We start from the raw sequence: 27122 nt of genomic DNA, 5'->3' as shown, positions 1-27122 counted from the left end.
AATGAAATGCCAGCGTGAACCTTGACAACAGCACTTGGAAAACTCTGCTGCAATAAATCTCGGAGAGCAAGCTAATCATGTTTATAATATTTGCAGAATTAATATCACCCATGGCTGGAGTCATTAACGTGCAGAGGGGGGGACTATAGGAGGTGCATTGCAGAAGCTGTTCGCATGCAGTGGGGGAGCAGAAACTAGAGGAGCATTTGATAGAATAATCCATGTCTCTGTTTAACAAGCGTGAAGCAGGATGGGGCCGCGGTGATGGAACGCCATTGTTTAAGGGTTGGCATTGCTCTTGCTGGGTCTTCGCAGCCCATACACTGGCATAATGAAGAGTCTTGTAAATTATTAATGCTGCGCTTATTTAGCCTCATCTATCTTGCAAATAATGAGTGATTGGGTTTAGACATAATTACAGGAGCGGCAGCGCTGAGAAAATGTATTCTTTTATTGGAGGGGGGTTCATAAACGCGGGAAAGTGGGTGTTAATGTAACGAGGACTGGAAAGGTAACAGCGTGGGGAGTCACACTAGACAGCCTCTTACTAAAAGGGGAGATAAACTTCATTAAATGAGAGAACAGTAAGAACAGCACAGGAAACCATGGAATGCACCAGAATAGATCCTCAGTAATCACATGGATGTGGTAGGAATGAAGATCATCCAGCGGTTCTACAAGCTCATGATCAAATACGAGAACAGCTCTATCGCTTAGGACATTGTTCACACAAGGTCAGGTAAATCTGAAAAGTGTGTGGAATCCCATCGCTGGTTGTAGGATTGTGGGTCTATCTAACATAACTTTTAAGCACTATGCGCACAAATGTTGGTTTCCTCCTTTTTGTTGTTTTTTTTTTTTTTGCAGATGACACTCAGATACATTAATCCAGACGCAAGTGAAAGTATTATTCCCGGATCCATGTGGAAGATGTACAAAACTCAGAGCAGGTCCTGTCCTTGTTTGCATCCCATCCTTTCCCATATATGTCTATGGGAACATGAAAAATATTGATGCCCACACAGATGACGCATCTGCTTGTGATCCGTATTTGCAGATTAGTTGCGGTTTAACACGATCATGTAACCTTTCAAGTGGTAGGGACAACCTGAGCTAGTGACATCAATTGCCATCCTTCTGTGTTTTTTGTGCATCGTATGACATACGGATGATACATCGAACAATTTTGCAAAAATACGGCTCAGAAACAGATTCAGGACTAATGGGATATGGACTACAAAAACGGACCACGCTGTGCAGGTGGCTTTACAAGCTTTCCGAAAACGAATACTAAATATGTAGAGACGGCACGGGATGCATATTTGGGAAAGTTTTATTTTAAATGTCTTTTATCGATTCTGTGCATATGTTATGGTCCAGAGCTACATTCATAATTCTGTTGATTGAAACCTCTGACAAATGGACCCAGATCTTATAAGGTAGCTGGCCTCTGTAGTGGGCCAGGTAGATTTCCTACATCACATCCCTTAAAGATTAAACATGTAGCAATGCCATCACATTTCATACTTTTAATCAGCAAAGAGAGATTTGAGCTCTGAAGGTCATACAATTGTGAATTAAGCAATGAGTTATAACACAAGATGTAACTTGCTTATATATTACTAGAATAGTAAAAACTTGGGTTAATATGAAAAGTTACACCTTTTAATATTATACTATGATGCGTCAGGCTACTTATTACAATAAGACTGTAAGTAAACATATTCTGATACCATTGAATCTAGATATGTGTTTTGTTGTAAATATAAAATTTTTAGCTGGTTGTCAGATATTTTACCTCTGCGGGTTTAGCCTTGTGTCTGGGGCGCTCCGCTTTCTTTGGCGCAGGTGGCACAGTCAGCCGGCTGTTTCTACAGTCCAGTGTCCCATTGGTAAGGTAGAGCAGAAGCTGGGTCATTGCTAGCTGATCGCTGTAACACAAGTCCAAGTCTGTTGCCCAAATCTAGATGAATATAGAATATATATTTTATTTACTCATGAAATCTGGATTTTTAAGAGGACTATTTGGTCCGAACAACAGGAGGATACAAACAAACAATGAGGATACAAACATAAAGCTGCGGGTAGACCTCTTAATCCACTCTCTGCAAACCTCAAGTTTTATATCAGTTTTTTTTTAGAAGTGTTACTAGAGGGAATCTAGAGTCGCATTAGGGTCCATTCAATCAGCAGGTCCCAAGCAGGGAGAGACATTTGAAAAGAAAATGTTTTAAAGTCACCCTACCTCTAGAGGAAAGATTTGAGAATTTGACCATAAAACATAAATGAGAAACATACCTGGTCCCTCTGTTCTCCTCTAGGTGCCTTCAGTGCTTTGCTTCCCCCCGGCTTAAAGGAAACCTACCATGAGGTTAGGTTTCAAGATTATTAAATTACAAATGAGGGCAGAGGCAGACAGGAGGATTCCTCATAGTAGGTTTCCTTTAAAGGGAACCTGTCATCAGGAGGCCTTTTTCTGGTTCCTCATGTCCGCATAGAGCAGTGATGGCGAACCTTTTAGAGATCGAGTGCCCAAAATGAGACCAAAAAGACACTAGCTTTTCCCAAAGGGCCAACACGGCAATTTAGGCAGTAACAAACATATTGCTACCAGAATCTTTGAGCTCCAATCCGACCCTGTCCACACCTTTTCACTCTTCGGATAGGACCAGGAAGCACAGGATGGGTCACTTTAAAATAGCAGGGCACTACTTGGACTGCCTGAGACTGCAGGAAGGTGCCATGTCTGGCAAACCCTGTGCCTGGGAGACAGCCCGTGTGCCCACAGAAAGGTCTCTGAGTGCCATCTCTGGCACCATTGCCATAGGTTCGCCACCACTGCCATAGAGAATAGTGGACACTCTGCGAGAAAGTTTTTATAGTAAAACTGGCTTTTTAAGAAAAAAATGATAAGTTAGACGAAAGATTACCTTTCTATATGCAGAGCTGTGTCCCTAGTCCCATGGGAGTGGCCAGTGAGAAGTGGGGCAGACATGTATGATCGCCTGATGGGGGAAGCGACAGGGGGAGAGGATATGGGGGATATGGGAGGATTTTTAAATTTCAAGTTGATACACGATGGAGCAGTTTCCCCAAGGGTAAAGGGAGGGAACCACTTCTCACTGGCCACTCCCATGGGACTAAGGACATAGCTCTGCATACAGAAAGGTAAACTTTTATCTAACTTATCTTTTTTTGGAAAAAACTGTTTTACATTAAAAACTCTTTGACAATATGAACACTATTCTGTATGGGGACATAGGGGAGCCAGAAAAAGGGCTCTTGATGATAGGTTCCCTTTAAGTTTCTACTAAAATGCTGTCTGTATTTCAGACTAAGGCCTTGGTGCCACTGAGAAACAAGCGTCAGGGTCAGTTGTGCTTCAGTAACTTGGGTAGGCTCTTTGCATTGTGATTGCCTTTTATTTATGTCACTAGGGTAATGCTCCACAGTACACCAATATCTTCTGCCCATCTATGCTTCATATCTAGGAATAGCCCTTGTACCTGGCTATCCCCCTAGTACTATCATCTTGTGTATTATTCTAAAAAAAGTAAAAGTCATCTAACACTGGAAACAATTAAACTATGTGATTCCTCCTAGGTTCTATTGCAATGGTGGCAAACCTATGGCACTGGTGCCAGAGGTGGCACTCAGAGCCCTTTTTGTGGGCACCCGGGCCATCGCCCCAGCACACCAGACAGGACTCAAAGAATCTTCCTGCAGTTCCAAGCAACTTAAAAGATGCGGCTTTCAGTCATATTTTGATACTGACTGCGCTACTTGGGACTGTAGGAAGAGGGAGAATTAGACAGGGTCGAATTATCTTTGGAAGACCTTCTGCTGGCCCCACGATTCTCTGTGTACAGAGGGACATTGGAAAGAAGCTAAAATGATTAAAATTTTCTGTCCTCAGGAGGACAATATGATTGAAAGTTGTTGAACAGGGAGCAATAAGTTACTACTTTAATTTTTGGTTGGTACCTCGCGATAAATAATCAGGGTTTTGGGTTGCAGTTTGGGCACTCGGCCTCTAAAAGGTCCGCCATCAATGTTCTATTGTATAGCTTCTGTATTTTTGGCAGTAATACGAAAAATGTCATTTTTGGTCATTCAAAAGCTTGGAGTACACTCTCTCCGATAGGAAAAAGCTGTCAGGAAATCACAAACTTGCCCCTTTAAATGTCCCTTTTTTTTGAGCAGCCATTTTAAGAAAGAAATGGCAGCGGAGGTAAATAAAGAAACAGAGCCCCCGGGGCAGAATGGAGGGCGGAGGTATGTTTATTAATTATGCCTTTTGGGTAGTCAAAAATTAGCTTTCTAGGTATGGGGCAGCTTAAAGCAACTTTACCTTTACAAAACTATCCATTCTGTATTTGCTATTTTGATGTGCACTGCTATTATTACTACTACTTCCACGGTGTTTCTCTAAAAATAAGATAAGGTTTTATATTATTTATTGCTTCAAAAAAATGAGTTAGGGTTTCCTTATTTTTTCAATGAACAACAAATTCCACATTTGTTCAAATCTCCTCTTTAAGAGCACCTGTTTCTTTAAGAGCACCTCTTGTTCATGCAGCTGCTTGTAGCCATTGCATCTATCAGCTCCCTCTTCTCTGCAGCTCCCTCCTCCTCCTCCTCCTTCTTCCTGCTTCTTTCAGCTGACAGGCTGGAGACGAGCAGACTTCAAACAGTGATATCTGCTGATGTCATTTTAAAGAGGAACATCTTCCCTTTGATACTACATAAAGATTATGTTTCTTGGTGCCAAACTATCTACAGTTAATTTTACAGTCAGGAGCTGTAGCCGTATATGAAAGTTACACTCCAGAAAGTAACTTTAACAGTAGATATCGCTGCTTCTGTGGCATCTAGAAACACAATCCTTGCGAGAAATTTAAGTAGATTCTCCTCTTTAAAATGACATCAGAACTGTGTTTCTAGATGCAACGAGGATATAGCAGTTTGTAACTAGGGCTTATTTTTGGGGTATTTCTCAAGTTTTCATCCATAGGTCTGAAAAGTTCAAAACTCACTTTTCAGGGTAGAAACACATTAATAATAATACGTGTTTACTTACATAGTGACTAATAATTAATATATGACTAGTGCATTAACCAGAAGAAATTGTTTTCTTGTATCGACATACTTGCTGTACAGTATGTAATGACTTTTGCAAGGTCGTGGTGATTTAAAGCAATTGTCCCACTTAAGTAGTCTGCGACATTCAGCACACAGACATCTGTCCTGATCAGTACTTGATGTCAGGTCAGATTTAGGGTCTCCCTCTCTGTGCTACCTGCCAGCAAGAAAACTACTCCAGGCGCACTGAGCTGAGTCAGTGGTGTAAGCGGCGGATGTTAAATGGCATCATTATAACATTATTAAGAGGTCAGCCAGTCCCTGCCTCTTGCTAAACTCCTGCTAATTTCTAAATCATATTCACAAGCAAAATGCCCTCTAAATGAATCACTGCCGAGATAGTCCTTAATAACCAACTGGCAGGAATCTGCTGGGCTATTAAAGATCCAATCCGTCATCGTAAGGATCTGCTCCAGGGGGGCACGGGAAGTGCTAATCGGCAGCTGGTAACAAGGGGGCCGTCCACTTCTGTTATTTAGAGATGGACAGACATGACCACAACTATTCAGATTGTTACTGCTGCCAGATACAAGTGCCTGTCATAGCTGTCAAACCGGCCATTGATTATAGCTGTGTCTTACATTCAGCTGACAATCTGCCAGCAGCGTTCGCACGCCAGGGTTTTAGACGCTGGATTGTTCACTTCATGCATTTTATTCTTTACTATTCTTTATTATATACCTAAGGTCTTAACCATCTGGACAAGCCCTTTGCATATGCTTCATATAGACATATTACAGCAAGTAGTGTATAAAATATTCCCTTTGATTCAAACCTGAGAAGTAAAAAAAATTTGGGAAAATTCTTTAGGTGCGATGCCTTCCGGGACATCCTCAACAGATCAAATCTGATTATGAAAAATAAAAATTACTGTGCATAAATAATGGTGCAGCTGGACAAAGACCCTCAAGGTTTTTTTTGTGAAACTGCCCCCTAAGGGTGCATTCAAATGTTCGGTTTTTCAGATGCAGTTTTCGATGTCCAAACCTGAAGTGGAATGAAATAAAGAGAAGAAGTAGCACCTCTCAGTGGTATGTGCTCACCCATTATGATCCACACCTTAGTGGTTAGCATTACAGTCTTGCAGCGCTGGGGACCTGGGTTCAAGTCCCAGGGTCAACATCTGCAAAGAGTTTGTATGTTCACCCTGTGTTTGCGTGGGTTTCCTCCGGGTCCTCCGTTTTCCTCCCACACTCCAAAACATACTGGTATATTGATTAGATTGTGACCCCCATTGGGGACAGGGACCGATTTGGCAAGCTCTGTGTATCACTGCATAATCTGTGTGTGCTATATAAATAAAGGAATTATTTAATTATTTATTTATTGGCTTTGAAAACTGCAGCTGAAAAACTGAATGTGTGAACGCACCCTAAGACTTCATTCACAAGGCCATATTGGGATGTCGTGATTTGGCCGTACCAACTGAGGCTGGATCAGGGCCCCCATAGAGGTTTATTACACCGAGTCAAGTTGGGGTGTGCAAACAGTGTCCCTAACAGGCTGTTTCCTATGGGGAGGGGTGAGGAGCGCTCACTACTCCCTTCTTCCACCGGCCGCATCTTTTGCCCATGTTTCTGCCATGTAAATGAGCCCTTAGCTGTAAGAGAAGGTAAGTTATGTAGCATATACTATATAGTTTCTTACCTGTTGCTCAAGACTCTGAGGATCTATGAAGGTTACTAGTTCTACAGACAAGTATCCAAGTACACGACGAGTCTTGCAGGCCTCTCCAATACTATTACACATAGATGTCAGTATATCGGGGGGCACTGAGCACTGAGGTACAGAGGTGCCTACACTCTGCAATGAGCTGGAGCTGTGGATTTGATCCCCACAGGACAATATCTGGATTTCACCATCTGGGTTGATGAGCAGATCTATAGTTAGACAATTAATACTCTCTGCTGGTGGGAAAGCTTCAATAACCCCTCCTGGAATAAAATCAGAATAAGTACAATGATAGAAGCTAAGAGTAAATCTAAAGCATATTGTGTTGATCGCAGCTTGTTTTAGCAGTTATCCCCTCTACAGGCTATAATTCTCTAGATGCCAAGATGTCTCCCGTACACTGCATGGTAGAATCTACTCCAGAAGTCTCTCTCCTTTAGCAGGATTATATAGGACAATCAGATTTTCAGCAGGTCTAATCTCAAATTCTGAGTTGTCCCGAAGCAAGTCGGTGAAAACCATCTGCCACAATGGGGCACATTTACTTACCCGGTCCAGTCGCGATCCCACTGCGTGTTGTCCGACAAGGATTCGGGTTCCGCCGGGATTCACTAAGGTCGTGCCCCCGATATCCAGTAGGTGTCGCTGCTGCGCCGGAGTTCATCTTCACCGTGCATATGAGTGCTTGATCTTACAACACATTTCGTTTTTTAAATTTCGCGTTTTTTCCGAATCCATCGGGTTGTCCAACGGTCACGCCCCCCGATTTCTGTCGTGTGAAAGCAAGCGAGATTGTGCCGAAATCTGACCATGTGTGCCAAAATCCTGGCGGAATTCGGCGCAAAACGGAAAAGTTTGGGAAACGCAACGAAAGTGCAGCTGCGGAGCCCTTAGTAAATGAGCCCCAATGTCTTGAATACACTGTACACTGAGTAGAGGAGAACACGGCCCTTAAAAGAAATCTGCTATCTGATTCATACCTTACAATGCAGCAACACTGACTGAATCCAATATTCTACCTGATGCAGGATCAGTTCTCCTTCTCCTAAAAATATGCTAATGAGCTGCAAGTGCTCCAGGAAGCAGCACCAGAGCCCCTCTCGGCTCAGGCTGCACAGATAACCCCCCTCCCCCACCCCAAGCACTTGCAGTTGTATTACAAGGGCAGATCCTGCAACAGGGTGCAAAGAGAATCGAGTCAGTGATTCTGCTTTATAAGGTATGAATTTGATGGTAGATTCCCTTTAAGAAAAATAAGAGCCGCTCTACCCCAGGTGCACAACTCCAGGAGAGCCCTCCACACTCCTCAATATGCAAGCAACTTAAAACAGTTTGGTCAGAACTTACTGTACTTGAAAAAGTGGAGTTTTCTTTATTGATTCGGGATAAGAAGCACCAAAAACATACAGCCATATGAGTGTACAGTGTACAGTGTGATCTGACGCGTTTCAGGCCTATTGAGGTGAATAAGGATCTTAATAGATCTGAAACGCGTCAGATAGCACTGTACACTCATATGGCTGTATATTTTTAGTGCTTCTTATCCTAAATCAATAAAGAAAACTCCACATTTTTACCAGAACAGTGAGTTCTGACCCAACTGTTTTTGTTGCTTAGATTCAATCTTTCACTCCCAAATATTGACAGGATCACATATTGTGATTAAATCGTGTTGGCAAGACAAAACTTTCCTTTTAGATCCAACCTGTGTCTCTCCTCTATGGCTCACTCCTCCCCCTCCTATCTCAGTAGTACTGTCACATACCCAGGAGATTTTTGCAAGTTAGTTTTAAAGGGAGGAGGAGAAAAAAAGGACTGATAAGTGAAGAAATAATAATAATTTCTTAATGATAAATCACAAAGTATTTTCTGATTCCTATGTACTAACGATTTATCAAAGTTTGTTGAATAGAAACCCCTTACAGCCGCTGTATTTTTGGATGTAGTCCAGTTACTGTAAAGATTTCAAGGTGTCTATTAATATAAAAACACTTACCTTGGTTCACTAATACCTGCAGGAACTTGTCCCATGTTGGATAACGGCTCCTGTTCACTGGCTGCGCATAGTGCTCCAAGACCTGCGGAAGTTCCTGTGCAATCCTCTGCAGGGTCTTTTCCTAGAGGAAAAGTTACAACATTACATTACGTCAAGAGCAATCTGTAGAATATATAGCGGCTTATTTACTAAGCGTCGGGGATGGCACTTTCGTCGGACGTTTTCGGGGATTGCACGGCTTTGACATGCATTTAACACGGGTCTGTGCTGGGATTGTGTCGCCCGCGATCAGATTTTGGCACAGAGAAATCGGGGGGGCGTGCCGTCGGACGCTCTGACTGATTCGGACTGAGTGGCGGGATTTAACATTCAAATGATGTTGCAAGACACTTACATGCACCAGGAAGAAGATAGTGAATTCCGGTGGACGTAAGCGGGGAAGCGACACATGCAGGATATCGGGCGCACGATCTTAGTGAATCGCCGCACAGTGCATTATTGTCGGACAATGCACTTCGAAAATCTTCCTCAGGCAGGTAAGTAAATGTGTCCCATAGTATTTTCTATGACAGTACTATAGAGAATGGTAACATAGTCCCATTCATATTAGCTAGTAGAGGGGTTACTTATTCACACTCTGCCTACTGATACCCATAGATATACTCATGTGGTATATAGTCAGATACTATATTTCCACCCATCCAAACATTAATGGATGAACATATAGACAAAATAAAAATGTAATTTTTGTCAATTAATGGTTTGAGCGTATATTGGACCATTTGGACTTCCCTAAATTAAATTTGGTTCCCTTTTCACCACAATATAGGTCCATAAGGAATGATCTGATTCACTGGCGGCACAAATATGGCCAGGACAACCTATACATGGACTTTGTATGTTCTGTGAATGTTTTATGTTCTGCTTTGATTGGATTCCTATAAAACTGGCCCCAGAGACTGGAAATTGCTTAAGACACAGGAAATTAGATTGTGAGCCCCACTGGGCATAGGGACCGATGTGAATGTATTCTCTGTAGGATGAATGCGCTGTATAAAAATGGGTATGAATAAATGATGATGGCATTACACAGATATTTGCCCCTTCTCACCCTAATTCTCTGGGTATTCATATATAAAACCTTCTCATAGAAATAATTATACGTTGTCGCATTATCACTTCTTTTTCATTAGCCGCACGTAACTCAATGTTATTATTGTAATCTTAAGTTGAAGTCTTTTCCTAAGCCAATAAATAGACAGGTATCTTATATTTATGGAAGACAATAATCTATGTTAAGGGACAAAAATAATTGTGTCTAGAACCATATAACAATCATACAATGCAATTTCTTCTTTATATGTTTCAGTTCGCTGCATACAAGTGTAGAATTAGTGAGACGTTCCTTTAGTTCCACAATCTATGTATTGTGGGTATCATGACATGATGAACCTGATGGACCCAAATTCAGTAAATAGGGTCCAATGGCCACAACTATTGTAATATAATCTGTGACAAAACCATAGCTCCCAACCTACCAGATTCGGTGAGACAGCCCTGGATTTTCGGCACTGTACCGCCTTCTGGGGCGACTGGGAGAATGTCCCGGCATGTCCTGGGTTGTCCCGCCACAATATGAGAGAGGACAGGGGGCCAGAATATGAGAGAGGACAGGGGGCCAGAATATGAGAGAGGACAGGGGGCCAGAATATGAGAGAGGACAGGGGGCCAGAATATGAGAGAGGACAGGGGGCCAGAATATGAGAGAGGACAGGGGGCCAGAATATGAGAGAGGACCGGGGGCCAGAATATGAGAGAGGACCGGGGGCCACAATATGATGGGATGGAGGATATATTGGCAACAAACTCATTATTCGAGATGACAATAAAAGAAATCATGTGGCCTGGGCCATATGGAAGAGAATAGGACAGCCCACCACTAAGCAGCAATCATTGGATCTATTTTTCTATTTTGCCTGTGACTGATCTAACACTACAGTATTTTTTTTGGAAAGGCAACAGTATTCTGGATTTTGCCATGGGTGCTCTCCTCCCTCTATACAGGGATACACAGGCTCCCCGTGCAGACTGCCATGTGTTTCCCTCTCCATTTATACCAGATACACAATATAGAATGTGTCCTTTTACTTTTAGAAGATTCCATAAATCAAAAGATAAAAGACAGCTGCCTAATATGGTTTATGCCATCTCACTGATCTAGGAATCTGCAAGATGATAACTGTTTCAGAAAATTATTTCATGGTGGTTCTTCTGTAGGTTCTGAGCATGTGAGAAACTTTTCTCCACACAGTTCTTCTTCTTTGGACCACTTTTGATACCATACACCAGTGATGGCGAACCATTTAGAGACCAAGTGCCCAAACTACAACCCAAACCCATTCATTCATCACAAAGTGCCAAAATGGCAATTTAATCACTAACTTATTGCTCCATACTCTATTGTAGCTTTCAGATGTATCAGTGTTCTGGGGAAAAAAATACAGAAGCTAGAAGGAGGAGAAATTCTGTCCATACATTCCCACTCCTCCTGTAGTCCCAGGCAGCGCTGTTGCTTAATAATAGCATTGAGCTGGGCTGTCTGGGAGTGCAAGTAGATACCTTAAGTCCTCTTTGGTGAGGGCCTGGGAGCCCACAGAAAGGGCTCGGAGTGCCACCTGTGGCACTCGTGCCATAGGTTCGCCATCACTGCCATACACCATACCAAGAACACCACACAAGACCTGCTGTTTTAGAGATTTGCAGGCCAATGTATCTACCCCCTACAATTTGGCTCTTGTTAAAGTTGCCTAAATCATTTTGCTTGCCTGTTTTTCATGAACCCAACACATGGGTGGATATTTATCCAGATTGTGGTTTCCTTTGAGGGTCTTGATCTTCCCTGTGATGTATCTTCTGCCTTCCATTCACCACAATCTCAAATCAATACAGGTGATCCCCTACTTAAGGACACCCGACTTACAGACGGACCCCTCTGCCCCTGTGACCTCTGGTGAAGCTCTCTGGATGTTACTATAGTCCCAGACTGCAATAATCTGCTGTAAGGTGTCTGTAATGAAGCTTTATTGATAATCCTTGGTACCATCACAGCAAAAAATTTTGAAACTCCAATTGGCTCTGGGGCAAAAAAAAAAATTTGTATAGAACAACAAATATAAAATATACAGTTTTGACTTACGTACAAATTCAACTTAAGAACAAACCTATGGAACCTATCTTGTATGTAACCCTGGGACTGCCATATACTGGCATATAGTATAACAATAAATTATACCATATATTAAATGTTAAATCATTGGAGGATCCCTTCTCTCCCCAAGCCCCAGTCCGAAAAACACCTACGGTACGTTCCTTTTGCAAATGAAAACGGCAAAAGTTGGGAACTTTCCAACTTCTATCGTGCGACTTACACTGGATATAGATCCTCCGCATCGTCTTCAAGAGCAAAATATTTACTTCTGCCTGATATATCCCACCCCTCAACAGATGTCAGCGTTGTGAGATAATCATTGTTACACGTGGAATACTAGAGAATCTGTGCTTTATGGCACGTATGAAGAGCACGACACACTTTTATCTACTCTGGCAGGAAACGAGTTAACAACGGCCCTATATGAACACATTGCATATGGATGCTCCGCTCCTTCACTTGTCACAGCTCGGCTGCTGGAACCTGGCCCTCCGCTTCCAATTGATGTTGTAGAATCTCTTCCCTCCATCTGGCCTACGAGGCCTGGAGCTGCAGCTATGATATTTTGTCACTGCTGTTTTCTTGCTGTTTTCCCTCTATCCTGCTCCCCAGATGGTGAAAATAACATTCAAACTCTTTTATTTATTTATTTTTTTGGTCTGTGTGTGATTTTTTTTTTTATTTGCTTCTAACAATGGTCCTTGGCATCATTTCAATGTTCTACTTCGGTAATTAACAGTACTGATATGGCCACAATTACAAGTCCCCCTCTCTTCGGCAGTAACGCTGTGAATTAGTAGGAGCTAATGATTGCAAGTGGAGAGGGGGCTCGAGCGCAGACGGTGAAGCGGGGTTTTTTTTTTGTAGGATGGAATAAAAAGGTACAAGCGGCGCGTTCGTGGTCGACGATGATTACCTAGTAATTAGTTTACACAAAGCTTTCTATTTAATGGCAAAACAGTGTAATTAACGAGTGACAGAAAATCAAAGGGTTGTTTTGTAAGCATATGAAAAATTAACACGGAGGGATACAAGCGAATTAAATCAATAGCGAGCAGAACGTGAGATTGATACCTGGGGGGCCCACAAACACATTGCTCTACATGATATTATATTGCTGCTTATTAAATTGCCCTGTGTGTTATTATATCATTTTCTTTATTGCGGGATCATTTTTCATGCTATTATTATCAGTCTCTCCATCCCAATAGATCACAACGGCTAAGTATACATCTTCCTATTTTCACGTTTCCTATGATTTACTAGGTGACAACGTATTGCGCCGAGCCTCCTCTCTCCGTATCCGTACCCTATAAGAGTATAGCGGTTTTTTTAAACATTTTTTTTTCTTAACCTCGGCGATGTCCTCCGACGACGCTTGTATCAATATTTAACGCAAATAGTAGAACGCTAAGATCTAGTGATTATAAATGTCTATGCAGTTTGGTAAACATCATATTTCTCTGCAAGCTGATTTGGAAATTATGTGCTAATGCCGTACTGCTGGGAAAACCCCATTTGGGAGACTTGCTCTGAACAATAGATTTTAAATGCAGCCCCTCCGGGCAAGGTTCTCATAAGAATAAGCATTTAACGCTCATTTCCAGACAGCTCCGCTTAAAGGGGTATATTCATAACTGATTAACACCCTGCCATTGTGATTGGTATATTATTTTACATCTTTACTGTCAATCATCTGGCGGATGACATGGATACATGCGATGGACCTAAATATTGGGGTTAAAACAGGTCATGCTTATGGCCCATATCTCCTGATCCTACAGTTTTAGCTAAAGGATAAGCGTGAGGGTCTGTTGTCTGAGTCTGATCTAATTTTACTGCAAACAGGGGATGCCATAAGGAATTCACACTCGTCATTTGTCAGCAGAACACAGGGAACAGCAGGAGTCTGATGACTGCCCTAGATATGGGGAATGCAGCCAAAACCCCACAGTGAGAAAGATTACTTAACCCTTTTTCTTTCCTGCCCACAACAAAAGATGGGATGGGACGTGAGAGGTGTTGGAGAGGTAGACTGCACAGCGCCGTGGGATTTATCTGTCACTAGACAACACTACAGGCTGATGCAGAGCGGTGTTGACTGGCGGAACAAATCAAAGAGAAAATACTTATTTAAGGATTACATCAGAGACCCCTAGTTTTTTCAGTATTCAAAATAAGAAAAAAATTAGGTTAAAGATATTTAAAAAAAAAAAATCCTCACTGTATTTAAAGGAAATCTACCTTCAAAATCAAGCATGATAAAGCAGAGGCAGAGACTGTGGTAATTGTCTTAGCAGGGGTGTAACTAGAGGGGTAGCAACCATAGAAGCTGCTATGGGGCCCACAGTGTCAGCGGGCCCCAGCATCTGTAGTATTGGTTAGGTATATGAAGTATGTGTGTATTTTGTTATATGTATACTGTATGTGCGTGTATATGGTATTGTAAGTATGGGTGTAATTGCTGTATGTGTTCCCATATGTGATGTGTATATGCTGCACGGCTGTATATGGTACCAAATGTAAGTGTGTATATGCTGAATGTATGCTGTATGTGGTGCATGTCTACTGTTTGTATGCTTATACTGTATGTGTATATGGTGTTTATATGCTTTATGTGTATGTAAATATATAAATGTGTCTAAAAGTATATAAATGTATACATTGTAAAATTATGCTAATTAGCCTGAATGGCTTCTGGGAGTGTTATCAGAGCTCCTCCATGCTGCAGATTCAAAGGCTGTTATGCTGTGCAGGAGCACTTCCCTCCTCCCACTGTGTGGGAAAGGGAGGGGGAAGTGCTGAGGGAGCAGAGGGAAGGAAAACGGCGTAACAGCCTGTGAAGAAATTCAACAAACCTTAAAATGTACTCAAAATATTGAATCTTTTTACCATCTTTATTGTAATTATGTACTTAGTTATTCTTCTATTTTATTATTATAGTAATCAATTTTGTCCCACATAATTTTTGTTAATTTGTATAGCTGCAGACTTGTACTTTTGGCTTGATTAAACGTGTTGCCTTATCAATAAATCAATCATAATCAGAAATATTTCATAGATTTTTCTCTCCTTTTGGTGTGAGTCCATTTGCAGCCTAATTTTTTTCTGCATCTTCCCTTCCGGCTCATTAGCATAGTTGTAAAAGTTGATTCTAGAAAAAAGGATGCCATGGATAAAAACTAAAACAGATCCCAGCGATCTGGAAAATAGGGGTCCCATTCTCACTAATAGGTGGAACGGCAGGTTGAGCAAGCATCCTGGAACTGTTAGAAATTGCTGAGCACAGCGTTCTCTTATCTCTGGCACTCTAATAGGCAGCAAGAGTTTTCGAGGGTTCCCACAGTATTCAATGGAATACATACTTGACCTGCGACCACGTTAATTTGTGACTTCTTGTTTTCTCAACAGATAGAAATCATGTCCAGAGGGGCAGATTCACACTTCTACTAAGTAACCATCCCAAAGGGGCAAAATCCCAATGGAACCAGTGGAAAAAAAAAAGGTCTGCAGACCTTTTTTGCGCTTTTTGGCGCGGTTTGAAAGATCTCTCAAAAATGGCTGCCGGCATCCACCTCCTAGCGAAGATCTGCTCCAAGGGAACCAGACACCGCTATCGCAATGCAGTAGAAGGACCCAAATGTAATATCGGAGGTATCGAATGTTACTGGCCCTCGAGCATGCAGAGAGCTTCAATCATGCTTTAAGAGATGTTTTTATTACAACGCGTTTCGGCTCGGGATTCGAGCCTTGCACTATGCTAAACCTGGTGGAGGCCTACTTGTCAGACAGCCCCACTCTGGATGTGACCCAGGCGTCTTACAGTACCTTTGGCTGATCCATGGAGGATCCACCTTGCAACTTAAGATCTTGTGGAATCCATCCTCATGATGTTTTGGTGGCGCATGTAAAAATCTACACAAAATCTTGCTGGTGGCTATATCTATCTATCTATCTATCCCTATGTAATATGTCTCTAGATCTTCTATCTAATATGTTTCTATATGTATCTTCTATCTATCTACTATATTATGTGCATCTTCTATCTAATATGTATCTACTATCGATCTCATATAAAGCTGTTCACTATCTGTCATATATTCTTTATCATTTTATGATCTATCATCTCATATCTCATGTCTACTATCTCTATATCACTATATCTATCTACCTACATCATGTGCATCTACCTACCAACCTATCCATCTATCATTTAGTTAATCTTTATCTTTTAATGTTCTATCTATCTGATAGACAAGCAAGTATATTACAGTGTTATTCCTTTAGATCACTAACAAGGGGGCTTGATATTAAAGACCCAGAGAAGATATAAATGGTCAGGATTATACATCCGCCTGGGATGACAATAGCAGCTTCTCCAGCTTCAATCTGCTTCCTCGGTGTATGTCAGGCCCAGGTCTTAGTGATGTGACACACACAGAGAAAGGGGAACTTGTCATTATGTATCATAAACTGTTATGCAAATACCTCAATTTGTAACTATTAACATAATTTAGCGCTCAGAGACATACACTCATTTCTAATCATCGCAGTGGAATGGAGTCTTGTTCTGTCGTTCTTAGCCTGCAGGAAAGTCTTTCATCAAGATGCTGTAATGTTTTAATAACCTGCCAGCGTTCACCGGCTGTGCCGCTGCCGACGACACTCTTACATTGTCCTCATTAAGGAACAGAACAGGTCGGGGAATAACAGGACATTAAAGCATTGCCGGTGTGCAGGATCCTGAGGCTTGGAAGCTGCTGTTCCTGACAATGCAGGTCTGTTAACCCCATCTGTAACAATACCTGTGCTATGGACTCACCTGCGCCCACCTCTGCGTCCAGGTTTCTACACTGTACCTCCGCCGCTCCTTCACTGCCCAGGTGTAACACGGAAGGTGGGCAGCAATGTCACAGAAAGCCGTCCCGCCGCTGCCAAATTCATTGTCCACTTTAAATAACCAGCGGGTTACTAGTAGGTTATCGATTATAAGCTGGCTCAGAGTATTGAGGAACTGCAAATTTAGTTAAAAGGGAAAAAAAGAGACATAAACAAATAATATACAAATGCAAAAACAAAAAAGGAAAATAATCTTTATAAAAGATGTAATGAAATAGGTTACTTAACCCTTGGCGAGTCATTACAACTCATTTACATAATGCTTTTAGGTTTAGGGTACATGAAGTGTACATGCTGGGAAAGCTTCTGGCCTATTCGTTACATCTATCTATAGGCCATTATGTCATTTGGCCTGTGTCTTGGGCAGGATATGTCAGGACACTTTAATCTGCGGCAGAGAAAAGCGCAGTCTATTCTACAAGTCTAAAATCCGGCATCGGTGCGATGATAAAATTGTTATGGAACATGGGAGCTTATGAGCATCAGATAGCACAATAGAGAAGATCAGATGCATTCAGCAGGACACACACCTGACATATACATATACACTCACCGGCCACTTTATTAGGTACACCATGCTAGTAACGGGTTGGACCCCCTTTTGCCTTCAGAACTGCCTCAATTCTTCGTGGCATAGATTCAACAAGGTGCTGGAAACATTCCTCAGAGATTTTGGTCCATATTGACATGATGGCATCACACAGTTGCCGCAGATTTGTCGGCTGCACATCCATGATGCGAATCTCCCGTTCCACCACATCCCAAAGATGCTCTATTGGATTGAGATCTGGTGACTGTGGAGGCCATTTGAGTACAGTGACCTCATTGTCATGTTCAAGAAACCAGTCTGAGATGATTCCAGCTTTATGACATGGCGCATTATCCTGCTGAAAGTAGCCATCAGATGTTACAGGGTACATTGTGGTCATAAAGGGATGGACATGGTGAGCAACAATACTCAGGTAGGCTGTGGCGTTGCAACGATGCTCAATTGGTACCAAGGGGCCCAAAGAGTGCCAAGAAAATATTCCCCACACCATGACACCACCACCACCAGCCTGAACCGTTGATACAAGGCAGGATGGATCCATGCTTTCATGTTGTTGACGCCAAATTCTGACCCTACCATCCGAATGTTGCAGCAGAAATCGAGACTCATCAGACCAGGCAACGTTTTTCCAATCTTCTACTGTCCAATTTCGATGAGCTTGTGCAAATTGTAGCCTCAGTTTCCTGTTCTTAGCTGAAAGGAGTGGCACCCGGTGTGGTCTTCTGCTGCTGTAGCCCATCTATCTGCCTCAAAGTTCAACGTACTGTGCGTTCAGAGATGCTCTTCTGCCTACCTTGGTTGTAACGGGTGGCGATTTGAGTCACTGTTGCCTTTCTATCAGCTCGAACCAGTCTGCCCATTCTCCTCTGACCTCTGGCATCAACAAGGCATTTCCGCCCACAGAACTGCCGCTCACTGGATGTTTTTTCTTTTTCGGACCATTCTCTGTAAACCCTAGAGATGGTTGTGCGTGAAAATCCCAGTAGATCAGCAGTTTCTGAAATACTCAGACCAGCCCTTCTGGCACCAACAACCATGCCACGTTCAAAGGCACTCAAATCACCTTTCTTCCCCATACTGATGCTTGGTTTGAACTGCAGGAGATTGTCTTGACCATATCTACATGCCTAATTGCACTGAGTTGCCGCCATGTGATTGGCTAATTAGAAATTAAGTGTTAACGAGCAGTTGGACAGGTGTACCTAATAAAGTGGCCGGTGAGTGTATATGCATCGTGTATCCTGCACCATTATGATACTCCCCCTGCTGGTGCATGATGCTCCCAGTGTACTCAGAGGCTCCGATATCTCGGTACGATCGTGCACCTGGGTCACTTCTACACCAGGTCTGGCCCATTGGTGCAATGCACAGAAACCCCACAGATTAGCTGTTCATTCCATTAGAGAATAAAGGAAGCATACAGCTCCGCTCTCAGGGTAGTGGCTGAAACATGTTACATGTTACTGCAGGCTTAGCCTTAAAGGAAACCTACCACCACAAATCTACCTATAAAGGTAGATTGGGTGGTAGGTGGATCAATGGGACGTGAGGGTAGCCCTTTTAAAAGCTAATCCTCACGTCCCCACACTTTTATGATAACTTTTATTAGACATATATTCAAATTTACTTATGCGGCTACTGGGGCGTGGAGTAGCCGCATCTGAGGTTACACGAGGCGGCTACTCCACGCCCCGGTAGCCACTTTACCCCTCCTACTCACCCATCTTCGGCGATCCTGCGCAGAAGAGCAGGCCCGCGCCTGCGCGGTCACTGCTCCGAAACAGACGCGAGCCTGCTCTTCTGCGCATGCGCAGACGGCAGGATCGCCGGACGAGGGCGCGCAGCTACGCGGAGCTGTGCGCCGAAGATGGGTGAGTAGGAGGGGAAAAGATGCTACCGGGGTGTGGAGTAGCCGCCTGTTGTAACCTTAGATGCGGCTACTCCACGCCCCATAAGCCGCATAAGTAAATTTGAATATATGTGTAATAAAAGTTATCAAAAAAGTGTGGGGACGTGAGGATTAGCCCTTAAAAGGGCTATCCTCACGTCCCATTGATCCACCTACCACCCAATCTACCTTTATAGGTAGATTTGTGGTGGTAGGTGCCCTTTAAGTTAATTTGCAGTAACCTGTTCTGCCCTTGAACCCCAAGCAATCTTATATGAAGGACCTTTTCTATGGATATGATATCATAAAGTCCTAAAGAATTATTCAACAGTTTGTTGTCTAAAGTATTGAAGTGATCACGTCTCCACAGGATGTTGGATAACTAGCTGATGGGTGAGGACCTGACTGCTGGGACCTCCACCAATCACAAGACCACCAGCAATGCAGAGAATGGGGATCATACTCTCCCTAATGGGTGCAACATGAGGATGAGCATGTCTCTGACCTCTCACGGTCAATGGAGAGGCAGGGTTTACTTGCCCACCCATTATTTAGAATAGGATTACTGGGGGGTACCATCCTTATAATCGTGGGGTTCCCAGCAGTCGGACCCCCACAAATCAGCTAACCCCTATACCGTGGAAATTGTATAACTTAAATATTTGGGCCAAGCAATTTAAAGACAGTCTAGTTATCTTTCTCATTCCTCATAAGGGTTCATGTTTTTCAAAGTTCTAGTAACATTTATATAGGATTCTTATGGTTTTCAAGATCTCTGCTTGCTGCCATTCAAATCGAAGATCCACAGTTCACATCCATGTGCAAACCCTAATCTTCTCATACAAGAAACTAATGAACTAACATAAAATTATATGTGTCCTAGTAATAACTCTCTAACAGGCATAGATAAGAGCACAGACATATTCCCATCACTGACCTGCTCTCGGTTATAGATATCATATTCTCCTGGAGGAGTGGGGATGTTGGCACTCGCAAAGATGCGCTTACTTCCAGACTTGGTGCTATAGAGATGTGCCACTTCAGGCTCAGTGCCCAGAATAGGGACACCAAGCACATCCGCCACAGCCAGATCATCTGCATGTGGGACTCTTCCAACAATGTAGGTCTCTCGTCCTTGAGTCAAGTTCCGAATACGCTGCAAGGTCTTCGGACTGTACTTGAGCAGAGTAGAAAGGCACATGTGGTGATTCTGTCGTGAAAGAAGTTAAGTTATTCCTTTATCTGGTTGTTATACCTGCTTAAGGTAAAAGAGAAGGTTCTTTATGTAACTAAGGTTTTCCTCTTCTTATTGGTCTTTGGAAATATTCTAAAATTGTGACATTTTATGTTGATGTCCCAAATTGTAGTTATCCCTTCTCCAGTAGTCAGACCCTCATGAATAAGAGTATGTACAGTGCTGCTCCATTCACTACTTATGGACTGACTGCTGGGGAGAAGCGAGTACAGCACTGAGCAGTCTGTAGCATTAACATTAAAGAGGTTGTTGGATATCGGGTTCATTAATATATTCATAACATAACATAAAAATATAAAATTCTAATTTTCTGGTAAAGAATCAACAACAAGGGGGACACAATTGTGAAGTGGAACTAAATTTATTGGATGTTTTAAACTTTTATAAAAAAAAATAATAAACTGAAATGTGGGACGTGCAGTATTATTCGACCATTTGTAGTGATTACAGCTGCAAGTGACTTGGGGTGTCAGGTCTCTAACAGTTCTGCACATCGAGAGACTGAAATTCTTGCCCATTCTTCCTTGGAGAACAGCCGGAGCTCGGAGGTTGGATGAAGCGTTTGTGAACAGAAGTCTTCAGCTCTTTCCACAGATTCTCGATTGGATTCAGATCTGGACTGTGACTTGGCCGTTCTAACACCTGGAGACGTTCATTTATGTTTGGGATCATTTTCTTGTTGGAAGATAAATTTCTGTCCCAGGTTTTTTTTCAGAATGGTCCTGAATTTAGCTCCATCCATTTATCCATAAATTTTAACCATCTTTTGGGTCCTTGCTGAAGAAAATCCCAAACCTGATGCTGCCCCCACCATGTGGAGATGGTGCCCCCACCATGTGTGACAGTGGGTATGGTGCCCCCACCATGTGTGACAGTGGGTATGGTGCCCCCACCATGTGTGACAGTGGGTATGGTGCCCCCACCATGTGTGACAGTGGGTATGGTGCCCCCACCATGTGTGACAGTGGGGATGGTGCCCCCACCATGTGTGACAGTGGGGATGGTGCCCCCCACCATGTGTGACAGTGGAGATGGTGCCCCCCACCATGTGTGACAGTGGGGATGGTGCCCCCACCATGTGTGACAGTGGGGATGGTGCCCCCACCATGTGTGACAGTGGGGATGGTGCCTCCCACCATGTGTGACAGTGGGGATGGTGCCCCCACCGTGGGTGACAGTGGGGATGGTGACCCCCACCGTGTGTGACAGTGGAGATGTTGCCCCCACCATGTGTGACAGTGGGGATGGTGCCCCCACCATGTGTGACAGTGGAGATGGTGCCCCCCACCATGTGTGACAGTGGAGATGGTGCCCCCCACCATGTGTGACAGTGGAGATGGTGCCCCCCACCATGTGTGACAGTGGAGATGGTGCCCCCCACCATGTGTGACAGTGGAGATGGTGCCCCCCACCATGTGTGACAGTGGGGATGGTGCCCCCCACCATGTGTGACAGTGGGGATGGTGCCTCCCACCATGTGTGACAGTGGGGATGGTGCCCCCACCATGGGTGACAGTGGGGATGGTGCCCCCACCATGTGTGATAGTGAAGATGGTGCCCCCACCATGTGTGACAGTGGGTATGGTGCCCCCACCATGTGTGACAGTGGGTATGGTGCCCCCACCATGTGTGACAGTGGGTATGGTGCCCCCACCATGTGTGACAGTGGGGATGGTGCCCCCACCATGTGTGACAGTGGGGATGGTGCCCCCACCATGTGTGACAGTGGGGATGGTGCCCCCCACCATGTGTGACAGTGGAGATGGTGCCCCCCACCATGTGTGACAGTGGAGATGGTGCCCCCCACCATGTGTGACAGTGGGGATGGAGCCCCCCACCATGTGTGACAGTGGAGATGGTGACCCCCACCATGTGTGACAGTGGAGATGGTGACCCCCACCATGTGTGACAGTGGGGATGGTGCCCCCACCGTGGGTGACAGTGGGGATGGTGACCCCCACCGTGTGTGACAGTGGAGATGTTGCCCCCACCATGTGTGACAGTGGGGATGGTGCCCCCACCATGTGTGACAGTGGGGATGGTGCCCCCACCATGTGTGACAGTGGGGATGGTGCCCCCCACCATGTGTGACAGTGGAGATGGTGCCCCTCACCATGTGTGACAGTGGGGATGGTGCCCCCCACCATGTGTGACAGTGGAGATGGTGACCCCCACCATGTGTGACAGTGGAGATGGTGACCCCCACCATGTGTGACCGTGGGGATGGTGCCCCCACTGTGGGTGACAGTGGGGATGGTGACCCCCACCATGTGTGACAGTGGAGATGTTGCCCCCACCATGTGTGACAGTGGAGATGGTGCCCCCCACCATGTGTGACAGTGGGGATGGTGCCCCCCACCATGTGTGACAGTGGAGATGGTGACCCCCACCATGTGTGACAGTGGAGATGGTGACCCCCACCATGGGTGACCGTGGGGATGGTGCCCCCACCGTGGGTGACAGTGGGGATGGTGCCCCCACCATGTGTGACAGTGGGGATGGCACCCCCACCATGGGTGATAGTGGAGATGGTGCCCCCCACCATGTGTGACAGTGGTGATGGTCTCTTCAGGGGGATGAGCTGTGTTGCATTTACTCCAAACATATCGTTTGACGTTGTGGCCAAAAAGTTTGATTTTGGTTTCATCTGACCACAGCACATTCTTCCACATGTTTGGTGTCTCCCATGAGGCTTGTGGCAAACTTTAAACAACACATTTTATGGATATCTTGAGAAATGGCTTCTTCTTGCCTCTTCCATAAAAGGCAGTGTACGACTGCATTGTCCTATGGACAAACTCTCCCACCTCAGCTGTAGATCTCTGCAGGTCATCCAGAGGGGTCATGGGCCTCTTGGCTGCATCTCTGATTAGTCTTCTCCATGTTTGAGATGAAAGTTTAGAGGGACGGCCGGGTCTTGGTAGGTTTGCAGCGGTCCGATTCTCCTTCCATTACAATATGACGCTTGCACACGACTCCTTGGGATGTTTAAAGTTTGTGAAATCTTTTTGTATCCAAATCCGGCTTTAAACTTCTCCACAACAGTATCACGGACCTGCCTGGTGTGTTCCTCGTCTTCATGATGCAGAACCTTGAGGCTATTACGGAGCAGGGGGATTTATACCTTGGCCTGATTACACACAGGGGGATTATATTTATCTTCATCAGTCATTTAGGACATTGGATCATTCAGAGATCAGAGACTGAACTTCTGGAGGGAGTTTGCTGAAAGTAAAGTGCCGAATAATATTGCACCCCAACTTTTCTGTTTATTATTCTTTACAAAAGTTTAAAATATCGAATAAATTTCATTTCACCTCACAATTGTGTCCAACTTGTTGTTGATTCTTCATGAAAAAAATTACAATTTTACATCTGTATGTTTGAAGCCTGAAATGTGAAAAGGTTGTGCATGCCCAGGTGCCATAGCCATCTATGAGAATGTATATATAAGTCCAAAAGAAAGTCAGAAAGTCATCACCGCTGAGAAACTGTATCAAAAATGAGGGCAGCCTTGGGGAACCAGAACACTGGAGAGGGATGAGCATAGAATGTTTAGGATCTAAAGAAAAAGACCTATGAATGGAGTCATGCATGCTTGACCTGCCGCTCCTTTAAAGCGACCACCATTTTTATTATGGTTAGGGTCATATTGGTTGGAAACCCACCAATAACCATATTATTATTTCCGATCCTCTGGATAGCAAATAACTTATTATCTTTGGTCAACGTCCTTATCTATTTTCAGGTTGGTCAGTGCTTATACATGATGTATAATTGCATGATGTATAGATTAGTTCCCTAGTACCCTGCTTGTTAGTTTTCCGGTTGCTTTCCCCCTTCCCCCTTTTTTGCCAATTCAGCATCTATTTTTAAAAACTCTCTTCCAATCATCATCTTTAGGATCACAAAGAGAAAACGACAGGCGAACAGCACTCCGTGGAATAAGTGTTTTTTTTATTTCACAAGTGGAGAAAGCAACGTTTTCGGCTGACTCTATGCAGCCATTCTCAAGCTTGAGAATGGCTGCATAGAGTCAGCCGAAAACGTTGCTTTCTCCACTTGTGAAATAAAAAAACCCACTTATTCCACGGAGTGATGCTCGCCTGTCGTTTTCTCTTGGAGTTCTTGGGATTTTGGAGTCAGACCCCATTGAGCTTGCACCCACTTTAGATTTCAATCCGTTATCTCACTGTGCCGCCCTTTTCTGCTTTGGTCTTTAGGATCACAGTCATAAGATTTTTCATATAGGTCAAGTAATCATTATTTCAGTTCCATTTTTCACATATAATCTGAAAAATCTGAATGGATTATAAAAATAGCAGTAAGAAAATCAAACCAAAAGGTTTGATCCATCAAAACCCATCATAATAAACCATGGACTTACTCTTAGATTTGTTATCCAGAAGCCTCTTTCCTTTTAAAATAAACTTTTACAATGGTGATTATGAGCCTCAAAGGCACTGATGGCTTCTCCCGGAACCCTTCCATGCTGTAGCTTCAAAGGATCTTACACAGTCTCCCTCCCCCTGCTCATACACAGTGTAACAGCCTGTAAACCTACAGCATTGAGAGGTTCTGGTAACACCCCCACAGAGCCCTTCTGGCTCATTACCGTAAAGTCTAAAGTTGCTTTTAGAAGAAAGGAGGCCGTGGATAACAAATATAAGAAGATTACCACAGTCCATGTGCCTGGATCAGTAAGTGCCAATAGTTTATAATGTTTCATTATGATGGTAGATTTTCTTTACAAGGTGAACAAACTCTGAATAAACCAGTAATACAAGTAAATCTGTCATATATAGTATTTATCACTTATTGTGGTTTTCATCAGGCACCGGCCTAATTTATTTAGGTTAAAAATATAAACTTCACTGAGGCGTCACATTATATTGAAGTTCTATGCATAGGGGAGAGGGAGCAGTCACGGCAGCTAGGTTTCCATACACCAATATTAAGACAACTGTAAAATTACAGATAAGAGTTAAAGATAGAAGAATGAAGACCAAAAGTCACATAGCGACCAGAAAATGTGCTACTCCTCATGTACAAACACTAGAGTACTGACTGCTACAAAGTTCTTTTGAAAGATGAGGTGCACTTAAAATATGCAAAAATATGCAAACTTTAATTTTACACTTACAACTTTTTCTTAGGGGGTTTGATCCCAAGAACTCCCAATGATCAGCAAAATAAAGATACAGAAACAATAGATAGAATATCAGCAGGGTAATTCACTGGCATTTATACGTATTTTAAATTATGTCTATAAAAATCAATCTAATCTAAATTCATGACAAGCTTCATGATAAACTTAGCCATAAAACTGCATTGTGTCCATGCACTGCAGTTGAGTTGCTGAACTGATAATAAACTACTTTAATTTACTAATTTACTTCATTCCAGATTTTAGGATATTTTAATATTACAAAACTTAGCGTCTTTAACATTCTATCAAATAGTCGGGAACTGCTACAAAACTTTTCACCACTAGTGGGCAGCAGCCACAACCAGTAATGATTTCTCCTCTTAATACAGAGTTGGTGAAGCTCTGGGCTAATGTCAGCTGCTAGTGGAGGGTGTAACAAAGTGTGGCTCCATGTCTATTAATATCTCTATGTCTACTAATATTGAAGGCAATTTTTCACAGTGATACAATGCGCAACTTTTTAATCAGATAAAAAAATAATAATATGAAAAAAATGTAAAAATGACCCAAAATTAATAAATATAAAATATTAATAAGGTAAAATATACAGATATAAAAAAAGATATACAAAAATAGTACTAATGAAATGAATAATACTTAGGATTTACCTAGAACGCATAATTATGAATATACGGTAATGCAAATAAAAATTATAATATAAATGATAATAATATAAACAGAACATTAACATAGGCAAACTAATAATAACAATGAACAGATATAATCGACGAATAATAAATAATTATAAATATATAATAAGGCTATTAAAAATTATAAGATAAATTCTTGATAATATGAGTAATAGTAATCATATGAACAATAATGATAATAAATAATAATAGACATTCAACTAATTGTAATAATAATGATAATATATAATAATATATATTATAATTATATAGTCATAAAAAATATGTAATATCAAAAATAATAAGCATTTTTTTTTTTAAATTCTAATCTCACTCATGTCACACTTTAATATGCCTTAACTATTCAGACTCCCAGGAAAAAAATTGACTTCTATATTATTCCTCCATAAAATAAATGTGTGTTTTGGCGGCGCGGAATAAAGCCATAATAGACTATATATCATCTGCCGGTGTCTCTATGGCCGCAGTCTGGCTGATGACTAGCCCCGGTGACTATGTGGCTGGGTTGTGACCTCTGCTGTAGTTGAGCTCCTTAAATTGATAAAAGCTGTGGAGGTGATACTATAATCGCTCACATCTTTAGTGCCTCAGAAATGGCCTCTCTGGGAATAGAACTAATTACTACACATCTGTATTTATTTGATCCACGCAGAA

The 27122-nt window shown here is 42.8% G+C and overlaps 1 protein-coding gene across 2 annotated transcripts in view; it reads right to left on the bottom strand.

Annotated features, from left to right (window-relative positions):
* IQCH (IQ motif containing H) overlaps positions 1-27122 on the bottom strand; it is an 81891-nt gene that overhangs the window by 15174 nt on the left and 39595 nt on the right. For both annotated transcript variants that reach the window (XM_072148708.1, XM_072148709.1), the window contains 5 exons: positions 20292-20564; positions 16840-17031; positions 8810-8930; positions 6790-7076; positions 1799-1963 (listed from right to left, as the gene is read on the bottom strand). In XM_072148708.1, the coding sequence (XP_072004809.1) occupies positions 1799-1963; positions 6790-7076; positions 8810-8930; positions 16840-17031; positions 20292-20564 (1038 nt within the window). The remainder of the gene's footprint in view (positions 1-1798; positions 1964-6789; positions 7077-8809; positions 8931-16839; positions 17032-20291; positions 20565-27122) is intronic.

This window comes from Engystomops pustulosus, chromosome 4, assembly GCF_040894005.1.
Source record: "Engystomops pustulosus chromosome 4, aEngPut4.maternal, whole genome shotgun sequence".
Lineage (NCBI taxonomy): Eukaryota > Metazoa > Chordata > Amphibia > Anura > Leptodactylidae > Engystomops > Engystomops pustulosus.
Note: the sequence above shows the minus strand (reverse complement) of the source record. Positions and strands in the feature narration are given on the sequence as shown.